This window comes from Equus przewalskii, chromosome 32 (assembly GCF_037783145.1).
Source record: "Equus przewalskii isolate Varuska chromosome 32, EquPr2, whole genome shotgun sequence".
Taxonomy (NCBI): domain Eukaryota; kingdom Metazoa; phylum Chordata; class Mammalia; order Perissodactyla; family Equidae; genus Equus; species Equus przewalskii.
The window spans coordinates 12,500,812-12,528,527 of NC_091862.1; the positions used below are offsets into that span (position 1 = coordinate 12,500,812).

General features: G+C 41.9%; 1 protein-coding gene across 6 annotated transcripts in view; it reads right to left on the reverse strand.

Annotated features, from left to right (window-relative positions):
* The window catches only part of TIAM2 (TIAM Rac1 associated GEF 2), a 234,327-nt gene that overhangs the window by 50,342 nt on the left and 156,269 nt on the right, over positions 1 to 27,716 (reverse strand). For all 6 annotated transcript variants that reach the window (XM_070603135.1, XM_070603134.1, XM_070603136.1 and 3 more), the window contains 5 exons: positions 20,942 to 21,103; positions 19,450 to 19,554; positions 19,024 to 19,102; positions 16,362 to 16,454; positions 15,489 to 15,752 (listed from right to left, as the gene is read on the reverse strand). In XM_070603135.1, the coding sequence (XP_070459236.1) occupies positions 15,489 to 15,752; positions 16,362 to 16,454; positions 19,024 to 19,102; positions 19,450 to 19,554; positions 20,942 to 21,103 (703 nt within the window). The remainder of the gene's footprint in view (positions 1 to 15,488; positions 15,753 to 16,361; positions 16,455 to 19,023; positions 19,103 to 19,449; positions 19,555 to 20,941; positions 21,104 to 27,716) is intronic.

Consider the following 27,716-nt stretch of genomic DNA (forward strand, 5'->3'; position numbering starts at 1 on the left):
GGGAATTTAGGTAAACGATGTCAGGTAGAGCCATATTCTCATTCTCCAGGCAGGCTATGCCTGTGACAGAGGCATTGTGGTCAGCCCATAGAAAGAAGGAGAAGGGCCTCCCATTGGACTTTATCCAATTTTTTATGAAAAATACAAGGTCAACGATAAAAGAGATCTTCCGCCAAGGTTTCGGTTGCACCAGAAACTGATAGCCCCCAGAGCTAGGAGGTCCCAGATGCCACACTTAATTACATTCAGGGGTTAATAACAGATGCCACTCCATTTCAGACACTTAAAGAACTTTAATAAAGGAGAATTTAAGCTGAAATCCCTTACGAACTACTTAGTTGGAATTCTATTTAAAGACCTTGAAAAGAAACCTAAAAAAAAAGCACACACAAGATTCTACTAGGGGAGGTCCTATGGGAAAAAGAACACCTGAGTAACTCGAGGGAAGTAATATTGTTCTGTGGGATTAAAAGAGGGCAAAATAGAATATTATCCAGCTATAAAGAGGAATGAAGTCCTCCTGGTTCATGCTACAACACAGACGAACCTAGAAAACATCGTGCTAAATGAAAGAAGGCAGACACAGTAGGTTATAGCATAGGATTCCATTTATACGAAATATCCAGATTGGGCATATCCCCAGAAACAGAAAGTAGATTAGTGGTTGTCAGGGGCTGGGGGTGGGGAAAGAATGAGGAGGGACTGCGAATGGGTACAGGGTTTCTTTAAGAAGTGATGAAATGTTCTAGAATTAGGTAGTGGTGATGGTTGCACAACTTTGTAAATATTCTAAAAAACACTGAATTGTATACTTTAAAGGTGAATTTTACGGTATGGGAATTACACTCAGTTTTTAAAAAAGAAGGTAAGTATGCCAGTGCAAATTTTACAGGAGAGAAATGAGAGTCACACGAAATATATGGTCCCATTACTGCAACGTTAATGAACATCCGTGTGAATTACCAAAAAAGGCACAGGAACAAAGAAAGTGAAACTGTTATGACACAACTGACCTTTCCTGAACTGAGAAAGCCCCAAATGATCACATGGCAGACAGTTCCTAATCGCCATGCCCAGCCCCCCAGATGAGAAGACAAGGGCCATCATCAATTCAGTTACATCTAAATTGGTTTTCCTGCAGGGCATGTTATGACTGAGTTTTACTCTATGTACATTAATACAGAAGTGTTTCAAAGGAAAAGTGGTTAAAATCCAGACATTTTCCTCTACATGGAGGGAAAAACAAGATGACACAGTTCTCTCCTATCTACTGTGGACCATGACCGTGTCCAAGTTACCAGCAACTGAATGAGTCTCTGTGCCTTGATTTCCCCAGCTGTGAAAGTAAAGTGCTAACAATACATCTCTGCTGTGTCAGGGTGACGTAAGAGCTAATTAATGCTTCTAAGGTTCTCGGCGACCTTTACGTTGAGACAGCCTGCTATTACTATGTAGCCTTAACAAACACCTTTTCTACAGCAGTCAAGACCTGATTCTATTTAAAGAGGTGATGAGATTTTGTCGTAAAACCAAAATGGAATGCTGGATCCATTACGTTGCTTTTTCACTTCACAAACTTTTGTAAGAAATGCACATTCCTACAGTCATTTAAATCGGTGCTTTAATCATATTAAATAACTGAATTTTAGGGAAAGAAATGTTAAACTCTTTTGTCCAATCCTTCATTTTAAGAGTTGAGGAAACAGACGTTAGAGTCACCAGCCCAAGGTCAAGGACAAAGCTCAGAGCCAGAATCTAGATTCCCTTACCCCACCCAGATTCGTAGCCTCTTATAAATGTTACTGCCCCAAATTAAACTCAAAACACATCCCACTACTAGCATTGACCTACAATAGTGACCCACAAGTTGCTGTTCCTTTTTACTTGTGGTTTCGGTTTATCTGCCAAAATAACCCTATGTCACGGGCACCCGTCAGCCCACTAAAGTTGCAGAGCAGCGCAGACGTGGGGCACGAGCTGGCTCCTGTCCTCTCAGGAGATACAGTCACACTCTTTGGAGCTGGGGCATATGGTTCTCAGCTAAGCAGGGTCGTGGGCCATCCCAGAGTCCCCTACACACGTGTGCAAGTGAGCAGAGTCTTCCACTTGGAGAAAGTCTCCAGCACAATTCCTTTGCAATCAGATTTATAAAGAGGAAATCTGCGAAGCTTCGAGACATGCTCCAAGGCATCTTTTTATACCCCCAGAACCTAGGCTCAGGAACACGGCCTTTCCTTCATACTGAGAGACTCCCATGAACTTTCCTCTCAATGAACAGATATTTGAGTGAACGCCTGCTGTTCACCAAGAATTGTGCTAGCTGCTGTGTCTTAAACATCACTGTAGTCCTCAAAGTCCCTGTTTTTCAAGCAATTTTCAGTGTATTAGGTAAATTATGACAAGCACACAGAGTGATATTGCAAGGCAATAAATCTTATCTTCCAGATCATGGATACAGACAAAACGTGTTCAGAGTTCAAAAGAGGAAGAGCCCACAATCCCTCCAGGTGACAGGCAGCCAGCCCCCTACTTCTTACAGAATACAATCCTAAAAGTATGAAAACTGAGTTTATAGGTATTGCATAGACTTCTATTCCCAGAGATCTAAACAAATTATAAACTTTCTATTTATGCCTCACCTTTTCAACACACCTGATACATATCTCAATCTTCTCCTCCTGCCCCAGTGCAGACACAGGGACCTGTTGAAGATCAGGGAATGTCCCCCTGGGGCTACAGGCTCACTGGCAGGGGCACACGTGATTTGGGGGTCATAGGTATTAAGCTTACAAAACCTAGGCTTCTTATCAACATTTTCAGCCCCCTTTTTGCCCTCAATCATTTTTATAAAATAATAATGAAATTCAATAAACATTCAAGTAATTTGCTGATACTACTACGCAAAGATGCCTAAACTTCACAGAAGTGTGATGTGGTCATCAACTGAAACATACAAGTCAGAATGACATTCACAAGTGGCAATTTAGGAGTAAATGATTAGTGTTAGAAAGGTAATCACGTAGAAGTTGAGACTAGCACTCCGTCTGTTTACGAGCTTCTGAGTGCATCACTGGAGATTCCAGATTCTGTAGGAAGCCCGCTGGGAGAGTTTTGAGTGGAAGGGGCACCAGCCACTCTATAAACTGTTTCATATGGTCCAGTGTCTGCCCACTGACCAGGGGCAGCGGTCAGGGCTCCTCACAGAAGAGACAAAATAATTTTGCTAACAATTTCATATGCCTCTTTCCATATAAGTTTTCCCAGAGCCACTAACAAGTAACGAAACTGGATAATCTGAACTTTGTCACATTTTCCTATAACTCGTTAAAAGATGTTAACAGCCAAAAAGCAAAAAAGGATAAAAGATCAAAGGCTTTATACATGGGAATGGACAATTTATAAATAGATACTCAGAGCTCGGTACTGTAGGATCAGAAAGAAATTTATAAGATGCAACAAATCATAACTGAATTGTTTGAAATGAAAGGAATTGATTTGCTGGCACTTGTATTTCAAACTTTATTGAGTGTTTTCTCCTATAAATAAACATGTTTCTGCCTTACCCCCCAGTGAAAATCTGGAAAGCAGAAAAGTTGCCTCTCAAATCTCCTCCCTTGCCCTTTGTCATTAATTTTGATGAATTTTGCAGGATTTTATGGATGGGCTTTCATTATAAGCCATTTCCAAACCATTTTGGAAGCAGCTGGGATATTCATTATAAATATAGAGGCTTAACCCAAGGTGTTCCAAAATGAACTCCTGGTTTTGCCCCAAAGCTGCTTCCCCGTCTAAACTGATGACAACCCCATCCTTCCAGTGGCTCAGGCCAAACCTGGGAGTCATCCCGCCTCCTCTCCCGTCCTCACACCCCCTGCCCGATCTCTGAGCAAGTTCTGTTGGCTCTACCTCCATTGCTACCACAGAGAGCAAAGCCACCATAGCCTCTCGCGTGCATTGCTGCAAAAGCTTCTGCCCCATTCTTGGCCGCTACAGTCCATTCTCGACAATCAGTGATCCTTTTAAAACATTGGTCAGATCAGGTGACTGGTCTGCTTAAACACTTGGGGGGGGGGGGGTCTTCGTTTTCTTCAGAGTAAACGTCAGCCCTGGAATTGGCCTGAAAGCCCTCCCTGACGCGGTGTCACACGTCCGCTCGGGCCTCCCTCCCACCGTTCCCCAGTTCCCGCACTCTGCTTTAGGCACGCTGGACTATTTGCTGCTTACGTCTCCATCTCAGGGCACCCGCTGACTATTCCCTCTGTCTGGAAAGCTCTGCTTCCACACATGCGCACGGCTCCATCCCTCACCGCCTTCACATCTTTGCTCCGTGCCTCGGTCTTACTGACAACCACTGGCCGCCCTATTTACCACTGCAGCTGCCCGTCTACCCCAAGTCCCTCCTACCCCGATCCATCTGTTTTCCATCATACTTATCACCTGTCAGGGTACTGTAGAACTTACTTATTCATTATCTTTACTGTTTACGATCAATTTCCATGCACTGAAATACAGCTCCACATAGGAAAGGAGTTTTACTGCTGTACCTGTTATCTGTGCCTGACACACAATAGGAAGCCACTAAATATTTTTCAGTAAGTACATGAAAGGAAAGTAGAAAAAAAAGACTTTTGTCTGGAGACCACTAGTTCTCAGCTTGGCCCCAGGGCATTCTCCCTTAGTAATGAGTTCTTGGTGGTCTGGTAGGTAGGTAGAAAACTGCATGTCTCATTTCATGGACTAACAATTCAGGATCCATGGACTTAATGCAGGATTAAGATTAAAACTAAGTATAGTAGCTCATTTCCCAACTTCAAGGAAGAAAGAATTCTCAAAGTCAAATTATTTGCATCACAAATCAACCTCCTAAACAAAGCCGTGATTCCCTTCTTAGCCACAAGCTTTATTTTCTGCACTTATACCACCCACATTTTACATGCAATGTAAGCATTAGCATCCTGTTGAAAAACAAAGGTAATAGTGGAAATGGAAGAGCTGGGGATTTTTTTTTTTCTTTTTTAAAGCTTAAGTCCTGTCATTCCTATATCCTTTATTCATTTATTCATACCATCAAGCACATATTTATTGAGTGACTCTGCTTATGTGTCTGGAGATTTATTGGTGATAAAATACAAGTAAGACAGGGAGCCTGTGCTGAGGGAGGGCACTGACCTCTATGTACCTGAGTGCTCTGATGGAGGGAAGCGCAGACTGCCTGTCACCACCATGCCACCCCTCTCTCCACCCCACTGCAGCCTGGCCCGTGCCTTTATCATTTCTCTCCGGACTATTAGCAGCTTCAAAGGGCCCCCAGTTGCCCGTGGATCCTCATCACCCAGGCTCCCCAGCCTGGCATACAAGACCCGTGCTCACCTGTCCAGCCTTATCTTCTCCATCTTCCCCATTTATACTCCACCCTCCAATAACCCTGCATTACTCATACTACCCTCCCCAGCAAGACACCGCCCCCCCCCCCCCCACACACACACACATACAACTTCTCTGTGCCTGGAATGGGCTCTGGAATGCTTTCTTCAAGGTTTAACATGAGTGAGACCCTCTTCAAAAGTGGTCTTGAGGGGCCAGCTCCAAGGCCAAGTGGTTAAGTTCATGCGCCCTTCTCCAGTGGCCTATGGATTTGCCGGTTCAGATCCTGGGCGAGGACCCAGCACCGCTCATCAGGCCATGCTGAGGCAGTGTCCCACATAGCAAAACCAGAAGGACCTACAACTAGAATATACAACTATGTACTGGGGGGCTTTAGGGAGAAAAAGGAAAAAAAAATTGGCAACAGACGTTAGCTCAGGTGCCAATCTTTGTGAAAAAAAAAAAGTGGCCTTGATATCCTGGAGCATGAGTTTTCCACTCCTGCTGTACTGCTGCTCCTTGTGCACTGTAACAGCCCAACTCAGAGTGTGGTCTGTATGCTCCTGGGGTCACGGAGACCCTTTCAAGGGGTCTGCAAGTTCAAAATTCTTGTCACAATACTAAATGCCATTTGCCTTTTTCTCTCTGAGGACATTTGCCCTGATGGCGCAGGGCAGGGGTAGGTAGATCTGCTGGCATCATAGCCTGTGTCAAGGAAGTGGTACCAACCGTACTGGTCATCATTCCACATGCTTCATTACCACATGCTTATATCAAGAAACATGCCAGGTTCACTCAAGGATGTCCTCAATGAAGCAGTAAAAATGATTGATTTTACTACATCTCGACTCTTGGGAACGTGTTTGGGAAGTACCCATACAGCTCGTCTGCAATGGCTGTTTCTCGAAAAAGCATTTACAATGATTGTGTTGCAAGCTGAACTTGTTGCTTCTTTCACAAAACACATTTTTTACTTGAAAAAACAACAAAAAACAAATATTTAAAGAAAATGTTTTCTTTAAAATAAAGAAAGCAAGTCTTTCACTTCCAAGAAAAAAAAACTGACAGTATTTGTAGATATAATTCAAACTTTCCAGCAAAAAAAAAAAATCTTGGAAAACTTGTGGCCATCACTGTGAGTTTGACAGCTTCTAGATACTTCAAGACTTTTCCAGTGAGATTGGTTGTGACGGTAAAGAATGTGATTTTTAGTGCTGAATAATGACATGTCCTTATTCAAAAGATCGGCATAACCTAGTGACCGAATATTTTCCAAATAATCATTGAATGTTACAAAATCGTACATGAGTAATGGATCCAGTCAAAGTGCAAGACAGGCCAATGGATTGTAACATGACCAAGGAAGACAAGTCCACCAGTAATATTTCAGATTCACACTGCAACTAACCTTGAGAAAACTACCACTGTTGAGTTTTGGTGTAATAGTAAAGAAGAATATCCACAATTATCTGAAAAGATTATTAAAATACTTCTCCCTTTTCCAACTACAAATCTATGTGAGGTTGGATTTTCTTGATACCACTTCCAGCAAAACAATACACTGCAACAGACTGCATGCAGAAGCTGACAGAAGAATGCAGCTGTCTTCTCAAGACACACATTGAAGAGATTTGCAAAAATGTAAAACAATGTTATTCTTCTCACTGATTTTTTTCCTTGGTTTGAAGAACTAGTTCATTAAAACTACGCTCATTGTGGGGTCAGTCCCGTGGCCTAGTGGTTAAGTTTGGCGTGCTCCACTTTGGCGGCCCGGGTTCAGTTCCCAGGCACAGACCTACAGCACTTGTCAGCAGCCATGCTGTGGTGGCAGCTCACATACAAAATAGAGGAAGATTGGTACAGATGTTAGCTCAGGGCAAATCTTCCTCAGGAAAAAAGAAATGCTAATTGTGTTAACATGAAGTAGATTCATTATTGTTACATTAAAATAAATTTTAATAGATAAACATTTTTTAAATTTCTCAGTTTAAATTTCTAATACCATAATTATCAATAGATGTAACCCACATAATTAATTTTGAGGTCCCTGATAATTTTATGCAATAAAGGATTTGGAGACCAACAAGTTGAGGAACTGCAGAACTACAGCAATTATGATGGCGGATGGTGATTGCTGTCTGTTCACACGTCTGCCCTGCGCCCCCCATTGTACACCCTGAAGGTGGGGACTGTGGGTTTTTAGTTTTGTATCTCTGCCACCAAACCCAGTGGTGGCCACACAAACACAAATTTATTATCTTACAGTTCTGGAGGGCAGAAAACTAAAATGGGTCCGCAGGGCTGTATTCCATCTGGAGGCTCTGGGAAGAATCTGTTTCCATGCTTTTTCCAAGTTTCTAGAAGCTGCCTGCATTCCTTGGCTCACAGGTCTGAATGACTCCAATCTCTGCTTATGTCATTACATCTTCTCTGATTCGGACTCTCCCTCCAGCTTCTGTCTTACAAAGACCCTCATGATGACACTGGGCCCACCCAGATAATCCAGGATAACCTCCCCATCTCAAGATTCTTAATTTAATCACGTCTTTGAAGTCCCTTTTGCCATGTAAATTCCTTTTGCCAAATTCCCAGGTTCCAGAAATTAGGATGTGGATGTTCTTGGAGGGCCATTATCTGCCTACTGCAGCCATGTATGAAGATAATGTAGCCAAAAGAAAAAGCAGAGAAATACCCCACCATTTCAGTCTCCAGACCAGGATGAGAAGGAAACAAACAACAATGATCACCTCTGAGAGAGGAACTGGTGGGAGAAATTTATCTACTTTATTTATTTAACAAACACTTATGTGGCCTTTACTATGTGCCGGGCACAACCTAGTTCTTGCCAAATATTAGCTCATTCATCTGATGAGAATCCTAGGCTATTTCAAAGTTGCAAAACCTCAGCACAGAGAGCTGAAGTCACTTGGTTGGGCAAGTGACTGCAACCAAGGTCACACAGCTAGTAAGAGGGTGAGCCTGGAGCCAAGACTTGAACCCAGGTGGTCCAGCTAGTGTCCTTGCTCTTAACCACTTCACCATATAGATTAGGGGGACTTCTCTAGCACTCACTAAACTTTGATACTGCTGGAATCTGGAACCACGCACATGTATTACCAATCCAAAAAATTAAAAGTACAGTCAAAAGATAGCTGTCATAGAAGTGAGAGCTGAAAGGAGACGTCCTTCCTGATGGTCTCAATTTCTTCATAGGGAGGAATAAAGTCAGGACAGTAATTCTTGTTTTTCTTCTTCTTTTTTTGTGAGGGAGATTGGCCCTGAGCTGACATCTGCACCAATCATTCCTCTATTTTATATGGGACACCACCACAGCATGGCTTGACAAGCAGTGCTCGGTCCATGCCTGGGATCCGAATCTCTGAACCCCAGGCTGCCAAAGCAGAGTGTGCAAACTTAACCACTATGCCACTGGGCTGGCCCCAGGACTATAATTCACTTTTAAGCCCACTACGAAAGAAGGGGAACAAAAATGGAAATGCAGACAAGCACCATTTAGCAGTTCGTACTCGTAACAGCCACAGAAACAGTCAGATCTCTTTTCTCCCTTTATGTGACAGTCTATAAAGCTTCCTCTTTCCAACAGTTAACACAGCTCCAAGGAACTACTACTTCAGAGCAATGTGGCCCGCTCTGCATGCATAGGATTCTGTGTGATCCAGTCATCCCAAACTCTCAAATGGCTATTAAAAGTGACATATGCAACAGAAATTTCATACCGTGCTCTTTGGAGAAATTCTGTAGATTTTCACCTGAAAGCTGAATCTGTATTTGATGTTCAGAGAGAGAAGATAGAACTGCTTTTTACTCAAAATGCTGGCAAACCTTATTTACCAGCTTCTCCCTCAGCTCCAACACTACCTCGTCCTCCTTGCTATGGGGACTTCAGCTGTCCCTACTACAGGCCAGGGAGGTGTTATTCTTCCTGCTACACCCCTAACGGTGACCTGTGAGGACCACACCATTAGTGGATAGGGCTTCACAATGCTGAGGAGCACTTCATGGTTTTTTCCCATGCTTTTTTTTGGTGAGGAAGATTGGCCCTGAGCTAACATCTATTGCCAATCTTCCTCTTTTTTTTTTCTCCCCAAAGCCCCAGTACATAGTTGTATATCCTAGTGCTAAGTCCTTCTAGTTCTTCTATGTGGGACATGACCACAGCATGGCTTAATGAGCAGTGTGTAGGTCCACGACCAGAATCTGAACCAGCAAAGTCCAGCCACCGAAGCAGAGCGCACAAGCTTAACTACTCGGCCATAGGGCCAGCCCCAGCACTTCAGTTTTATAGGGCACTGACAGTAATTCACTTATTCATTCTTGCTTCCAAAATATTTATTTGAGTATTTATTTTACAAGGAACTTTTGGTCATTAAAAACAACAACACTTTAAGACCCAAAGGAATGAAGCTACAAGAGTGGAATAATAAAGCTCGTATGCGAGAGCCAGACTATCTACCTGGAAGCATCTCAAGCCACACTTTAGTGGCCATTAAATGACCAGACAAATCCTCTACATTTTACATAGGCAGGGGAAAGTTATGCAATACTTGCTAGTTTTTTCACATTCCTGGAATTCAGAGTTTTCTACAATCTCTCCCCAACGAACTTTCCAATTTTCTTCCCCAGTCACACACTTGCCAGGTGACCTCTGCTTTTAGCCTGTGTCCAGGTTCCAGGTTCTAGGTGAGCCCCCCACCCCCACACTTCCCAACCCAACCCCTGTGCTCAGATCAAATGCTAACCTTTCTCTGACTCTCATGCCTCTCTTTTGGACCCCTTTCCTCAAAATCAACAGAAAAATCAGTGGGAATTACACCTCTGAGCTGGACCTCTAATTCTCCTTATTGAAAAGTGGTATTTTTTTAACTGTGAATCATTATTGACAAGTGTTTTCCTTTTCCCTCTCAACTATAAGCTTCTTGAGGGCACAAAATAATGTCTGATTCATCTTTATGTACCCACAACATTTAGCTAAAAGTAATTATTTGTTAAGTAAACAAGTGAATAAATGAATGACTGAGATTCAGAAAAAGGGAAACAAATTCCACAATAACACTAGCTTTTGTAAGGGAATTAATATCTAAGGAACTTAATTCCCTCTACTGCTAATGGAAAGCCACACGTTCACGTCCACTCATGAAACTGAAGACTCCTTCAGCACTGTTATACGTGTAACGGTGTTATAACTAAGAATCCTGAGAGCAAAGTTCTCTGTGTCCTGGCAAAGCTGATATTTCCCACTCAGATTTAAAAAAAAAAAAAATTTATTTAAATGCACCAACCATCTTTAGGAAGTCTAATATGTTTTTCCATCTGAGGATCTGGGGTGTCAGCCAGCCAGACTCGGTCATAGCAGTTTTACACACAAACAGAGCATTCTCTGCGCTGAATGCTGTTAGTCATCCTAAACCAGGCTCTGGAAGCCAAAAATGCCATCGCTCTCATAAACAGGAAATCAGTGGTTTTGCCACATCACAGCTGGCTCTGGAATTCCTCCCCCGGTGAAAAGCTGTATAATGGACACATACATTCCCAGGAGCAATTCAGTCCAAAAAGTAAATTTGCATCTAAGTGGCTTCTGGTAGCTTGAGACTGTGCACTAGCCATACATCAATTTAAAAAGGGAGTGATTCAAAGTGGGGTGGGAGGTTAAAAAAAGATCCTAGGGCTGCAATTACCTTCATCATCTGGTAAGCATTTGCTGGGTTGCTACTGTCTAAATGGGCACAGGAACATAGGTCTTTTCTATTTTTTCTCCTGTTAAATACACCCCTAATCCTAACAATGCAGTATTAATAGCTGTTTATAGATGGAGACTATATTAATGCCACCACAAGTTCAATGTTTACATAAAGACTTTGTTCAGGAACTCTATGCCCAACGAGGCTCTCTTAAAAGCCGCTGGAATTTTTCAAAAGATGGCATACACTAGAAAAGGGATTTTCCATATAAATCACAAAAACAGCATTAACAGGAACCCAGTATAAACAGGGCTGGTGCGTCCAATCCCTTCAATGGTGGCCTTGTTGGCTCAAAAATAACACCAGCCTCTTTGGGGAATTCCAGCGGTAAAAGTAATTCTCTCCATGAAAAGTCTTTACACATGATATTTCCGGTCAAGTCAAACACAGCCTATAGACATTCCCTCTGTTTCTACTGCGGATAACAAGAACCGAACTTCAAACCCTCAGAGGCAAGAATCAAATAGTCATTCATTTCTAAGGAAACAGAGGAACTTAATATTGAACACTCATCGATTCTGGACGCATTCCAGTCTGTTCGGCTCCTCCCAGAGTGTCAGAGGGACATCACAACCAGGCCCGTGACTGTTGGAAGTTCTTTGCTTCTCAGCGAACTCAATTTGCTGAATGGGACAGGGTCCCCTGAGGGTGGGCTGAGGAACAAACGAGGTGAGCCAGCAAGTCAACTCGCTGCATTCTGAGCCACCAAAGAGGACAGTGGTAGAAGTTTGGATATATAGCCCCTAATGGAGAGAATAACAACACACGAGCACAGTAGCTATCATTTGCTACAACTTTACACATATTATCTCATTTAATGCTCAAAACCTTGGCACAGAAGGGTTCAGAAAAGTCTAGTTCCTGTGCTCAGGTTCGGCTCTACCTCCCTTAGATGAACAGCCACCACCACGGGGCCATGTGAGCGAGCACTGGTTAACCATGGAGGGATCCACACGCCCTGCAGGAGGCTCTCTGACAGCAGGACGCAGGAATTTGCATTTTCACAAGCTCACCATCAGGAAGTAGGAGCAACATTTCCCTAAACAGTATACATCTCATTGAGTCTCAAATGCCAGGGGATGCCTCCTTTCTAGAAAAGCATGGAACCCAGTCACTGCCAGGGCTCCTTGGCAGTGTGACCAACACTTCTTTCAGTCAGGTATATAAACAATAAGAAGGGGTGTGGCTTTTTTGCTTAAACCTGATGAAGAGTCTAAAGCTAACAAATGTCAATTTCTGGATACCTGACCAAAACCCAAAATAGACCCAAAGCCCTGAACTCGATGGAGCTTATTCCCAGAGCCTGACACGTTTTAAACACCCAATAGAGGGCAGTAAATACTCAACTTGGAGAGTCAAGATATGCCCAGAACAACTGTTTAGGGGTTTGCATTCAGATCCCGGGCGTGGACCTACACACAGCTCATCAAGCCAGGCTGTGGCGATGTCCCACATACAAAACAGAGGAAGATTCATACAGACGTTAGCTCAGGGACAATCTTCCTCAAGCAAAAGGAGGAAGACTGGCAACAGATGTTAGCTCAGGGCCAATCTTCATCACACACACAAAAAAACAAGCAGGTCCTCCCTGCCAGATAGCCAGCTGTTTGGTTTTTATTAACACGCAGAGGATTATCTTCTCTAGAAAACAAAACGGGAAAATCTCCCTTCTTTTCAAGCACCAGGCTGACTTCTGGTAATGCCGAGGGAACGTGAAATTTAGGGAAAGGAGATTCTGAAAGAACCACGGCTAAGTATAATTCAAAGTAGTATGAAAAAAATTCCAAAGTCAGTTAAATTGTTTTATCTGTGCAATTTTTCATTTTTTTTAGCAAGAAAATGATTGCTGTTTTCTAATTCATTGTGAAAGCAAATCAAGGTCATTTTTAATAAAACGTTAAGCTACACAGGAGGGGGAAGAAGAGAACTACGTTTTCAGAATTCCTGCCATGTAAGGAGCTGGGCGGGACACGGGCAGACATGGACTCCCTCAACCTCACAGCGACCCCCTGGGCAGGGTGCAAGCCCCATCTTCCGGATGAGGAACAGAGGCTCAGTGTCTTCATTTGGGTTCCCCAGAAGCAGAGTCTGAGCCAAGTACGTGGGAAGAGAAGTTTATTTGGAAAGTGATCCCAAGAAACTCAAGTGAGGGAATAGGGCCGGGGAGACTGGAAAGGAAGAAAGCCCATACAAGGTGTGAAAACGAGGTTGCTGTGCCCACAGGGCTCAATTCCCCGGGGCCACTGAAGAATTGCGGAATGCACCTCAGAACTGTCTCAGCAGGGTATAAGGAAGCTGGGGTGTCCACTATGCCCATACATCCCTGGTTGACAGCTGCCCCCAAGGTGGCACATGGGTAAGGGACAGGCCAGGACTCGAACCCAGGACTGACTCGAAGCCGGAGCGCTCATCACCACCCCACCCACCTATCGGTTTCCACAATGCAGGCTTTCCGTGTAATCGAGATATGATGCACAAATGAGAGACTGGCTCTTCTTGCTCTCTTTCATCTTTCAATGTCTCACCTACTCCCCCCCCAGTTTCTTTTCCCCCAACCTTAAAAATGAGCAGACTTCTTTCTGAGATGTTCGCTCACAGGCACTTAACTTCCTTTGCAAGCTACACAACCACTTCGAAAAGGAAAAAATTAAATTCCACATTTGCAAAGGGTTTGGGGAAGCAGTGTATCGTGGCTGTTTTGTTTCCAACACAAGCACATTACTATGGAACAGTCAATGAGACAGACAGCACAACCCCAGGCAGATGTGGCGGTGCGCTCGCTGGGGAGAATGATGCAGCCCCGCAGGGCACGCAGTCTCGCCAGGAAACCCGGGAGTGGTCAGCGGCTCTCTCCTGGCTGCTGGGAAAGCGCCGTCCGGGAAAGGAAGAGCAGCTGTGTAGGTACCCGGCCACAGTCAGACTAGCTAAGCCTTCTGTCTACACAGACATCGGTACTCCTTAGGTAAGTTATAAAGGTCTCTATCATCAGAATGGCTCCCTAGATAAGTAATCAATAGTTACTAACATACCCAGGACCTCCTCTGACTCCGTTTCCTTGCAAAATAAATAAATAAAGTGGTTAAGGGACCTGCTTGATCTTTATTTTAAAAAAAGGTAAATTTGCCACTTTTGCTGCTTCTATAGAAATTTATTTCTGCAAGTACCAAAAGCGTCATGAGTCTGCAGTGATTTCTTATCATGATAAAATACACAGAGATGTAAGAGGCAGTGAATGCATCCCTCAAGAATAATGAATCCAATGAATGGATGCACGCATGTGTCATATGGAATACTCAGGGCTGTAACAGCAGCCCGGGGTGGCTGAATCATGGCCCTAATATAACCAAGTAATTAATTAGTTCCATCATAATTTTTGTTTTATGACACTCACTTTTATATGCCAATAGTCGATTTAATGGTATTTTAAATTGGAGCGAAGCCCCCAGAGAGGAGGAGAAAGCATTATGTGTCTTCCTGGATCACAAATCTTATAATCTGATTTTTTAATTCCAAAAATGACGTAATAAACTTGCTTTATAATTAAATCTAGCCTAACAACTTCTCTTTTGTGTTTTTCATTCATTTTTGGTAATTGTGCAGAGATTTCGATTGGAAATCTGTTATCATTGTAATTAAGCATAAAAATTACTTTGTGTGCTTGTAACATAACGACCCTCGGGGGCTTGACCAGCTCCCTCCAGGAATACAGAGAAAAATTACAGGTTTCCAGTATCGGCTGGAGACTCTGATTTATTTGACTGCCATACATGAAACACGCATGAATGATAAGCTCAGAAATTCAAACTTTCAAATGATCTCCTCACATGGAAATTTTACCTTTAGAAAAATAAACTGTCGCACAACTTTTCATTTCTAGGCTGTCACAAAAGTTTAAAAGCCCTGGCCTACGTTAAAAGTTTGCAGTTAATTGACAAAGTAGTACTTAATGAAAGAGGTGAAGAAGTGAATTATGTCAACTATCCTAAGAACCCAAGAGATTACGGTAAAATGTTTTTGCCTTAGATTCAACAGAATAGAAAATCAACTTTGCCATTTATGTTGGCTTTCATCTGCCTTCAATCACAAAGCAATTACAATGCTAAATATCGTAGGTGATTTTTTGGATTCTGCAATTTTAAAGAATGTTATTTTGTACAAAAACAATTTTGTATTTTCATGAAAGTGTCGTAATTACTGAAATGCATGGAATTTCTATCAAATCACCTTGGCTGGCATTTGTTTTTCTCCTAATAAATGAGAAAACATTCTTTGAACAGCTTAAATAAGTTTGCAAGCAAAATCACAGCCTAAAAATATTAGTTGTTGATTGTAGCAGTTAAGAAGGAAGAAAGAAGAAAGACTGACCATTTGTTGTGTTCTTTTTAAAGTTATCCAGGAATTCCTCCAGAAGTTGGGACTGGTTAGGAGGGGGCAACAGACTCTTCTGGTCCCTTGAGGACAGGTCACTGTCTGACCAGGAAGAACACAGGGTTCCTTTTGTGTCCGGCGGCCAGGCAATCAGAGTGAGTCCAACGCTCTTCTCAGAAAACAGGGCCTCCATCCGCTTAAGGTCAAGATCACAGACGGCTTCCCCATTTAAGGTCATGATTTCATTGCCCTTTCTCAGCCCTGAGAACAAGGAAGGGGAAACAGCGCAAGAAAAAAGAGAGAGATTACTGCGAGAAATGTTTTAAGATGAAAGATGGCTGCAAACGCAAACCAGGTGCTCTTAGGGACCGTTCTGTTGCTATCTTCAAAGAAAGGGCCAAAATGTATAGTATTTAGATGCCACTGGTAAAAAAACCCAAATTCCAGCTCTCTCAAGGTTATTATTAGAGGGAGTAGTTTGAAGGGGAAACAATTTGAGAGCCATCCAAATTAACTGTTCCTCTATTTATCTGATGTTAAATGTCCCGAGAAATAACATTTGTTTTATCTGTGTCTGCCTGGCTGGCTCCCACGTTCTCTTTCTCCATCCATCTGTACATATGAATGTATATTCTCTCTGTGTATGTACATACTCTCTCTCAAAACACACACACAAATACTCTCCCTCTCTCTCTCTCTATATATATACATATGCATATGCATTTTCAATTAAACTATTAAGTTTACTTTCTTTAAAATTCTAGGAGAAACCATTTTCTGACAAAACTGTAAGAAGAAAATTTCACTAGACAGCCTGTACTCCCCAGTTTTGAATTAAGAGAGAACAGAGACACTCTGTGCCACACGAACCTTCCCCATATGCCAAGCCGTCAGGGAGGACGTCGCTTATAAATATTCGACTGAGACGTTGATGCTCGTCCACCTGTGCTGTCACTGCAAAGCCTGGGAATGAAAATAAAAGGGAAAAACAAGCCTAAATTCATCATGTTAATTAATTTCTCCAACTGAATCAGCAGTATTTCCTTGAACATCTATTCTCATAAGTACGGTATGTTGAAGTTGAAAAAGTCTAAATTATAACAGTTCTGAAAGCACAGATATCTAGCAGGTGCAGAAAAAGAAGAACACATCAGATTTAAAGCTTTAAGAAATATGAGTGCAGGGGCCGCCCCGGTGGTGCAGCGGTTAAGTGCGCACATTCCACTTCAGCGGCCCAGGGTTTGCCGGTTCAGATCCCAGGTGCGGACATGGCATCGCTTGGCATTCCATGCTGTGGCAGGCATCCCACACATAAAGTGGAGGAAGATGGGCATGGATGTTAACTCAGGGCCAGTCTTCCTCAGCAAAAAGAGGAGGATTGGCAGCAGTTAGCTCAGGGCTAATCTTCCTCAAAAAAAAAAAAAAAGAAAGAAATATGAGTGCAGAACCTGATTCAAAAATTGAGACCATATACCATGTTTAGAGCAGCACTATTCACAACAGCCAAAAGGTGGAAGCAGCCTAACTGTCCATCAACAGATGAACAGATAAACAAAATGTGGTATATACATACAAAGAAATATTATTCACTCATAAAAAGGAAGGAAATTCTAATACGTGCTACAACACAGACAAACCTCGAGGACACTGAGCTGAGTGACATAAGCCAGTCACAAAAGAATAAATACCGTATAATTCCACTTTTATGAGGTACTTAGGTCAATTCAAAGAGACAGAAAGTAGAATGGGGGTTGCCAGGGGTTGGAGGGAGGAGAAATGAGGAATTCCAGTTGTGCAAGATGAAAACAGTTCTAGAGATGTTAATGGTTTGCACAACAATGTGGAAGTATTCAGTGTCATGGAACTAGCATTTTTAACCATTCTTAACAATGGTCATGATGGTAAACTTTGTGTCCTGTGTATTTTACCACAATTACAATTTTTTTTTAAGTTGAAACCAAAATACACTCTCATTGAAGTAAACTAAATTCAGTTCAATACAAAATATTTGTTAAGAATCAACTCTACATGAGGTCAGGCACTCTCAGTGGGTGGTAAAATGGATGGATACAGCGTTTGCCCTAAATGTGACTCCATGGGAAACTCAGGACAGCTCTGTCCTTCTCTAAATGCATCTCCCTCCTCTCTGATTCCACAGTTGGGAGCACATGCTTCCCTGTCTTGGTCCCATTACACTGGGAGTTCTTTGGCAACAGGAAGAATGGCATGTTCCCCTGTTCCTCTGTGCCTCAGGCAGAGCCTGGCAGATTGTGGTCACCAAAACATCTCTTTGCAAGTATCTTCATCCAGTCCTTCAGTCACTCAAATACAAAGAAGATTCACAAATGGTGACGACAGACAGTGGAGTGAAGGCCAACAGAAATAGAGAGGACATGCTCAGAGCGCTTCAGAGGAAAACCCAACGCAACACTGGGGTCAAAACAGATTATTTAAATTAAGAAACAAAGAACAAGTCAATTACATCGATTTTAAAACAAAGAAACAAAGAACAAATCATAAAAAGGAAATCTTAACATATTGTAAACGACCACTAGAATTTGATCAGCTTGAGTCATTATAAGGGAAATAATTATATATCAATATATTTAACAAGATAAGAGATAGCCTTTCTATGGAGATATTTATTGATCACTATCGAATTATTGAGTTCCTACGGTAAAAGACAATGAAAGATAGAAATGAACTTTAAGACATGAGCACAGTCTATAAAGAGCTCAAAACCAAGTTTAAATACAGACAACAGAGATGCAAGAAGTAAATACAGTCACGCATCACGTAACAATGGGATTACGTCCTGAGAAATGTGTCGTTAGGCGATTCCATCGTTGTGCGAACATCACAGAGTTGTACTTACATGAACCTAGATGGTACAGCCTACTACACACCCAGGCTCTATGGTACTGATGTTATGGGACCACCGTCATATATGTGGTCCCTCACCGACAGAAACGTCGTTATGTGGCACACAACTGTCCTACAAACTGATTTGGGTAACACTGACCCTTAATTGTTAAACTGAAGCTAAAGCAATCAGAGAAGGCTTCTTCAAGAAAGTTAGACCTTTAGTTAGTACTTGAAGGACAATGGGGTTTATGCAATCAGAGAGGAGGGGGTGGGGGAGGGGAAGCAGTGAAGGGTAGAATTCCAGGTGGATGAAGAGCCAAGAGCTTTTGGAAAAGCTAAGACACCGAGATGAAAAGAACTGTCATATGCATCATGAGTTAATCAGCTTAGAACTGAGCACACAGTAAATTCACTGTAGGTGTCATTATCACCATCATTTCAAATTTCTCGTCAATTTTTATATTCATTCCTTTCCATTCCTTTGGCATTTTGGCCTAGCATTAATACATATCTTTTTAGGCTGCCAATGTAAATAAATAGAAATGAAAGGAGACGATGGTCACAGTTTCCGAAATGTAAACGTAAAGAAAAAAGTTAGGTCCGAAGATCCTGTGCAAACTAGGCAGAGATGGACAGCACCGTTCTCTGAGCAGGGAGCTCTGCTTACCAAAGTCAGACACGCTCCCAGTCTTCGTGAGCTGCACATGATAGACATTTAGCGGAAAGACTTCTATTTCATCGTAAACCTACAAAAGGTAAAAACAACAAAATCAGAGGATCGGCTGTCAGGATACCTTGGAAATTTATTTAGATTGTGTCCAAACTGGATGCCAAATGTAAACAGTATTTTCTCCCCAAATTCCATATTTTTAAAATCAAGAGGCCATGGATGTGGTTCAAATTTCCCTTTCTAAAAGGTGACAGGGCACACGTGTGTGGTGATGGATGGTAATTCGTGTTTGGGTGGTGAATATGAAGTAGTCTACACAGAAATCGAAATATAATGACATACACCTGAAATTTATATAATGTTATAAACCAACATTGCCTCAATTGAAAAACAATTCCCTTTCTAAAGCAAACACACACTTGCCTGTTCTTGCATATATTCATACGGCGCAGGAATACAGCACTCAATGTTTTCGTCGACTAATTTTCGGAGTTGGAGGCCATAGTGGCTGGGCTCCAACTGCCTCATCTAGAAAGAAAAAGACAGTTATTCGGATTTTAAATGTTCTTTCTAAATTCATCACGGTTCATTAAAAATCGAAGTGGAGGTTTCTAAAGGAAATACCATATATAATTTGCTGAGTTTAAACCTATATAAGAGCTCGAATTTAAATGTGCAAAAAAGGAAACAAGGGACAAATAATTCTTTTTAAGACTGTTTTCTCTAAATGATATTGCTTAACACGATAGAATATATCTTAACATCTCAGCAAATGCTTTCTCTTTATACATTGGTTGTACCTAATTGTACGTTGTTTCCCATTACTAAAGTAGAGAAATTTGTGAAATGTGAACAATCTCATATTCTACAAACTTCAGAATTGGGAATTTCCTACTCCAAAAACTTTTCAAAAGGAAAACGTGTACACATCTACACATTTTTTCTCTCTTTCTTTCTCACTCTCATTTTCACTCTTTCTCTCTCATACACATTTTCAACAGTGGGAAATGATCTTCTGCCTATGCTCTAACTGGGCTAATTGATCCACTACTTCTGACATCCTCTATCACTTAGAAAATTTATCAACTTAATAATAGATATCATTGGTATGAAACAATGTTGTTGGCTGCCTGAATAAAAACCTTGCATAATGGAGTAAAGAGAAATTAAGTTCGTAAGAATATAAGCAACATGTATAAATGTCTGGTATCCTAAGGCTTAAGTCAAAGTGACAAAGGAAGACTAATTAAATATTATCCACATCTCTTAAGTGTACATGGTAAAGAGTTACCAAACCCCACATGCTTTTTTAACCATTTCATACATTTGATTGCATTTTCTCTGAAAACAAATGTTTAAGCTCTACGACGCCATCTGGTGGTCTGAAAACATCTGCTCTGTTGCTGAGTCTATTTCATCTATCTCAGTGGTCTCTCTTTAAGACTCATCATGAACCTCCTTTTCAGAAATAAAACCCAGTTTAAATAAGGAGTAAAACATCATCTCATAACAGTCTCCATGAAGAACTGTGAATGATGTCAAGTGACTCATTTAATCCAGAGAAACTTGGCAAAACTATTTAGGATTAAATCAAACGACTTCAAAGTTTCTGCCACTTTCTTAGAGAGCACCATCTCTAAGTAACTCAAATAACAACAGACTTCGTAAGTATTCTAGATATAAAGGCATATATAGAATTTCAGGAAAACAGCTCAGGTTCTTCATGAAGGCAAGAGGTCACGACCTAAGGACTCATTCTCCTACAAGATGGAGGAGGAGAATGCTAATTAATAAATATGTTACTATGTCCCCCAGTGTAGAAAGTGAGGTCTTAAATACCACACACATACAGAAAGCATAGGAGTACAACATCAATGATTATGCAGAAGTATATTTCTGCAGCAAAATCCATTACCTTGCATGCCAAAGTCAAAACATCTTCTACTCTGTGTTCTGGCTTAATCACTACAGTAACTCCTTGATTATCCTGAAAGTGAATGTAAGTCTGGATTTCCCACGTGTTGTCGTGAGGAACACCATCTACTGCTGAGCCATACAGATGCAGAAGTTCATCCACCTGTTTTTAGACACCAAAAGAAAATGCAGATGGATGTGATAAACAAATGAGGGGAACTACTGAAATAACGTCCCCTTAATTGATGGCGTATTTTGTAGTAGGCCTGTTCATACTCCTCACAACCGTCTGGGGCAGACAAGCCAACATGTCCTCATTCATTTAACCCACATGAAACGGAAGCTCGGGGAGCCTGAGTGGAAGTCACTTGACTCCTTGTCCCGGGCTCCAGCCACGATGCCCTTTGTCTCTCAGCCCAAGTTAGGACAGTGCAGTCGAGGTCAAGGCTGCTCGATATCCACTCTTCCTGCTCTAGAATTGTCGGTTGACAATTCTGCATCCAAGCCACAACTCCAGTTAATGTTCATACACTCTCATCCACGGCCACTGACGCCTGCCTGCAGCCTAACCCCACACTGCACTTAATCTAAGCACGTTTCCCTTCTCTCCTATTTCTACTTGTTTTTTAAAATCAACCCCTAATCCTGGGGACATTTTTTTTTCTATTCTATTTCACATCTAGTCACTCTTTTAGAAATCATCCCCAAACACACCACCTTCAGGAAGCTTTTCCCAAAGAAGTTGAGTTTCCTGAACTTCATCCTCACAGGAATTCAATGACCTCGTGCTAATATGTACTTCTATGACTTATAAACAAAAAGAGTTAACATTTATTAAGCCACTCAGAAATGTTTTTCCTCTGGTTAGGTTCTTGTATTAGTCTGGTGGTCAAGAAAATTCTTGGGGAGGCCGGCCCAGTGGCATAGCGGTTAAGTTCCCATGCTCCACTTTGGCGGCCTGGAGTTCTCGGGTTCACATTCCGGGCACGGACGTACGCACTGTCATCAAGCCATGCTGTGACAGGCGTCCCACATATAAGACAGAGGAAGATGGCACAGATGTTAACTTAGGGCCAAACGTCCTCAGGAAAAAGAGGAGGATTGGTGGCAGATGTTAGCTCAGGGCTAGTCTTCCTCAAAAGAAAAGAAAAGAAAAGAATTGGGGATTGGAAATCAAAAGACCTGATGCCCAAGTCACAAACTCAACCACTTAACCAGCAGTAGGGTAGGACATGAACCTTGCTAAGCCTTGTCTCCTATTCTGTGAAAGGGGATATTATTAATAATTTTATTAATTAACAATATAAATTTTTGTGAGCAAAGGAGGCCCTCTACGTGAAAACACTTTATACAACAGACAATGTTACATATAGATTCAATACCATCACATTATTGTATCCCACTCATCCTACATTAAAGTTACCATTGATGGGTGATTTTACCTTGAATTCCATGTACTTTTTTTTTTTTATATAAAAAACACAAGGCAAAAGATTCTTCTACACAAGATTAAGAAACTATAATAGATAAAGAAATTCAAAACAATAGGTTTAGGCAAAGCAAGGGAAGAATCTATCTTTCTGTGTTGTCTTTTTTTAAATGTGATGCTCATCTTTGAAGTGACATTTCTGGATCTGTCACGGATCTGTCACTTTCTGTACACTTTCCTGGAAAGATGATCACAGCCCAGAATGAATACGAACCTCACTTGCCAAAGAAAAAGAAAGAGACAGAAGAACAGGTGCCTTGAGTCAAGGATGCAGGGAGCCAGCACGGACACCATTTTCTCCTGAAGGGTCCTATCTCACGTGGACCGCACTTGCTTCTCTGGTTCAGCCTCCAGATACTTTTCATCTGGGCAGTCATTTCCACCAAGTGCATCAGCCACAAGCAGGCAGGCCTTAAAGGCGCAGCCCCACCTCTCAAGCCACGATTGCTCAGAATCAAAGGAAAACCCCAGCAGAGGTCACTGTAGAGTACGCAACCACACAGAGAGCCAGGCCCAAAGGAAGTCGAATGGACTGATTACTGCCACAAAGCTATTTAATTCTGCACTTTGTAGAGCAGCCAGGAAAAACGTGACTGAGGATGGACAGGTGGGGGAGGGACATGGGAAATACAAATTCACAACGATCTGTACCCGCCATCCTGTTCCCATCCCTTACTGTCCATAAGAGAGACTGTATGACACGGGGGCCTCTTCTGACATGCTGTCAGTCCCCTCTTTATTCACAACCCTCTGAGGTAGGCACAGTCCTGATCTTCTATTTAACAGGTGAGAAATATGAGGCTCAGAAAGTTCTAGAAACTTGCTCAAGCTCACACAGTGAGCTGTGCCTGTGGTACTGTGGGGACTTGAACCCTGGAAACCTGGCTGCGAGGCTGTGCTCACCACCACTACACTACAGAAATATCAGCTTGGCAGTCACCTCCCCAGAAAATGGATGCAACCCAACTTTCTCCATTCCTTTCTCTTATTCTATGACACACCCCACGTTCTAGTTGGACAAAATGGCTCACCTGACATTCCTCACACTCTCCTGCCTCCAGGCCCTCATTCACTTCAATCTCCTCTACCAGCCTCACAGCTCCAGTGCTGAGACTATCTATACCCTTCAACCTTAATTCGAATTCTACCCCCTCTCACTCTGTCTCTCCTGCTGTCTTACCTCTACCCTCAATTCCACTCAGTTCTATCTGTCTACTCTCTATGTCCCTGGTATAGCACTTAGCCAAGCCCAGCCCACCTGACAGTCATTTTTAGGTGCTCTCATGCCCCCGGGTGCTAAGAGGAAGGACAGCAGAGGCTCTGTCTTTCTCATTCTCAGCCTCCTTCAGCCCTAACACAATGCATCCTACACCCAGAACACACCCAATGCATGGGTGTTGAACTGATGCAACTAGATATTCAGTCATACATACGCTTGGGAAGTAAAACCTGTCCATTTTCAGGATGTTATTCAAATCTGTTTATACAGTGTCAAGTTCTTAATCCCCTCTAAAGTTTTAAGAACAGAAATTAACAGATTTTTGATTATTGAATTATAGATTACTAAGGTTACTGAAGGGGAAGAAGTCCTAGACAAGATAAAAGTATGTGGGTAAATGCAGAGATGGAAAGAAAGACCAAAGATATATTCATATCATATTCAACTAAACAAGACTTTGTGCCTACACCTGCTCTGAGGAATCACTTCCTGAGTCTACACTTGACCTAAGGTCAAGTGAATATAGAAGAGAAGATGCCTATCAAAGGCAAGGACACGGAAGATTCTGATCCTCTCAAGAGATCCTGCAATGAAAATTTATATGTAGTGTTTTCCTGTGCGTAAGACACACACACATACACATATTATCTCACAAATACATGCAATTAAAGAAAGGTAAAACCTGGTTATTCAAAGGAAGCATCAAGAATGTGAACTGATTAATTAATGAATTACAACTGGAAAAAGAAAAGGCCATTTGGTGTTTACAGATCTCCCAGGTTGTTGTAAGCTTAACCCCCTTGGGCTGGAGAGAAAACTAGATTGATTCCTTCAAGGGTCAATGCTGGCCATGCTGAAAACACACAAGTTTTATTTTCAATAAGCCACATAAAACAATCTCCTACGTTCTTTTTCAAAAAAGGAACAGAGACTCTTGAAAATAAGCACAACAAATTGAGCCATCTGGAAAACTCTCTTCCTGGCTCACCCTTCTCAAAGGTGCTCCGTTAAACTCGTCTTTTAACCGCTCACCCAGAGTCCATGGTGGCTACTTCTGTCAAGACTGTTCAAACCCTTCCTCCCTCCAACTCCACCTTGCCTGTTCCCCTAAACATGAGTTTCCAATCAGCCTGTTCAAGGTTTCCAGTTCCTGGAGAAGATAAACTGAGACAGCAAAAATATAACAGACAGACAATCTGGGTCAAATCCTAGCCTCGTCTGGGCTGGTTATCTAATGTCTCTGGCTTCGGTTTTTTTACCTTTAAAAGGGGCTAAAAAACACCAGCCTCACGGGGAGGTCAGCAGAGTGGTGTAAGGGACGGCATTTGAAGGTACACAAACTGGAAAGAGCCATAACAATATAAAAGAACATTTTTGAAGTTCAGGCTGGATGGCGGAATTATTTTGCAGAATTCACTGATGGCCACTGTGAAGAATTGCACGAGATTCATCCGTTGTTTCAAAACCCTGGGAGCTCTGGTGGCCGCTGATGCTCAGTCCCCGCCGCGGTCCAGCTCTGACTGGCCATGCACAAAATGGGAACAACATCCCTGAACTGCAGCCATGGCCGCTGCAGACTAACTAGTCAAGGTTCACAAGTCACTTTAACCCTCCTTGTAGGGCAACTTCTGCAGAAGCATTTATTACCACTATTCCATTAATGGTCCAGAAAGCACATGGCAAATTACTCACACTCGGTGTGCCTCAAGGAGAGAAAATTGAACCTCCGTGTGTTCTCACAGCAGATGCTTTTGGATCAAATGCCTTGTAATTACTACTTGGATCACTGAAGAGAAGTGAGTAGCAAAAATCCCAATCTGGCTGTCACAAATGGGCCCACACCCCAGTTGCTGATAAAAGGAGAGTCGATTAGCAAGTGAGATGAGGAGAAAACACAAAAGGAGTTAACACCCTCTTGGTTTTCTTAACCACAGTCAAATGTCATAGAGGAGAAAGTGTTTATTTCCTCTTGGGCTGATGCCCAAACATCAGTTAATATGGAAAGAAAACAAAGACCTATCTATGCATCTGTCTATCTGTATGTGTGTTATGTTATGTAGGATTCCATATTAATATTCCATTTAAACAGACTACTATCTTATGGTTAAGAGTAAGTAGTTTCATTCATATTTTCCATTTAAAAAACCAACATTAGCAATTTTTTTTTCCAGTTTGGAGCTAATGACTAACGCGACAATACTTCATTCACTCGCTGCCACAGAAAGTTGGGACACCCCAAGCCAATTTTCCAGGAGAAAGAGCCAAGGCCCAGGGGCTTCACAGTTTCTGCAATGAAGCTTCTGGGTTAGCTGCCATCCCGAGCCTCAGTGGGGGATTTGTTGTCACAATCTCCACAACAAACACGTCCCTTCAAATGCTGATTGAGACTCATTATTACTCATGAAGAAGGACACTATGAAAAGCTTTCATTTTTGGCGAGCCAAAGTGTCCTTTGAAAAATGCTCAAATAAGACTGGCCTTATTCCAACCTTAACAGATTTCAAATTAGGGTGACTCACTGTTGGACTATGACATGATGCACCAATTAGAGTGGAATATTTTAAAATGCCTGAGACCCCCTCCCTCCCGAGGCTCAGGAATGACTGCTTTTCTGTGTTACGCTAGTGGACACAATATACTGACTGTATACAAATAAATGGTTTGTGCAAGTTATAAATATTCTCCAAGAATGATTAGCAGAGGAAAACAAGTGAAAAAAAAAATTAATCATTCAACCAGCTACAGGCAGAATTTTAAGTCCCAGAGCTATAAAAAAACCAAATACCCTTAATTCTATTTACAACTCAATTTAAACCTTGTTATCTGAGTACTACAGTATAGAAATGATAAATACACCATTAAAATAGCCCAATAAGTCACAGGAATTTCTTCGGTGTCCATCTACCAGAAGCAATGCTTAGTTAAAATAAACAGGAATAAATGTTTAAATGCATATGCCTTCAAAACCAGATGCAATAATACCTTCCTCTCACCTGTTACAGCACCCATGGGACTTGATTAAATCACAAGAAAATCATTTGGTAATTTGAGCCCAATTTAAATAAGCACTAAGCTTAATTCTGACCATTAATGGCTATTTTAGCAAAATTTATTTTCAGTCTAACATAAGTTCTGTTAATAGAAAGTGCTTTGATGATATAATTTCTTAACTTTCCAAGTAAGAATTTTAAATTATTTAATGCTGGGAGAGATACAACCTTAAAATTATGGGGTTTTATTGTAGATCAAACAGTTCTTCTCAAACACTAAAGACTTACCTCCAATGTAGACAATTAATAGGCAAACTTATTAAACAATACTATATCCTTAGCAGCGTGCTATGAATGGAGAATATATACATAATCAGAAGATATACATAAACTAAGCAGAGCAAGGGTCTTAACTGCAAGCTTGCCTGGGAGACAGGACACAGATATCTGGTAGGATGACTAACAGTAAAGGCTAGTAAGAACCAAGCAAATAACAGTGATATAATTTTTTTTTTTAATCAAGTAAAATGCCCAGAGGACAGTGTGATTTGACGTGGATTTTGAAATAGGCTCTGCACGTGTACAGAAATAAAGGGGAGGGAATGGAAATTATTTATTATAACAAGTCCGCCATTTTGATAGTATGATTTATAAAAAGGAAGGTTTGGTTTTGGCTTCCGTGTGGCCTCATGGTTGGTCAAATCCAGCAAAAGGAAAGCGCTGAGAACAGAGAACCAACATCAGCACCACGGCCTCCGGCCCAAGCTGTTCCCTCTCATTGCCTGCCCCCTCGAAGTCCTGACCTCTGCGAATGGGAGGTGAACGGGGAGATAGGGTCTCGAGGAGAAACTGCTACCCCATTTCAAGACACTTCAGGCAAAGATGCCCTTGGGAGCAGTTTCAACAATACCCATGGCCCACCGAGCAGCTCGGGGCCCACAGTTCCGGCCAAGCTCACCTGAAGGCAGAAGAGGCGGCTATGTTGCATAATTTAGGATCACCCCAAAAAAGTTCCTCACTCACCTCCCAGAGCCCATCACGCTGTCTAACCACCGTGCCTCAGTTTTTTCAAACTAAA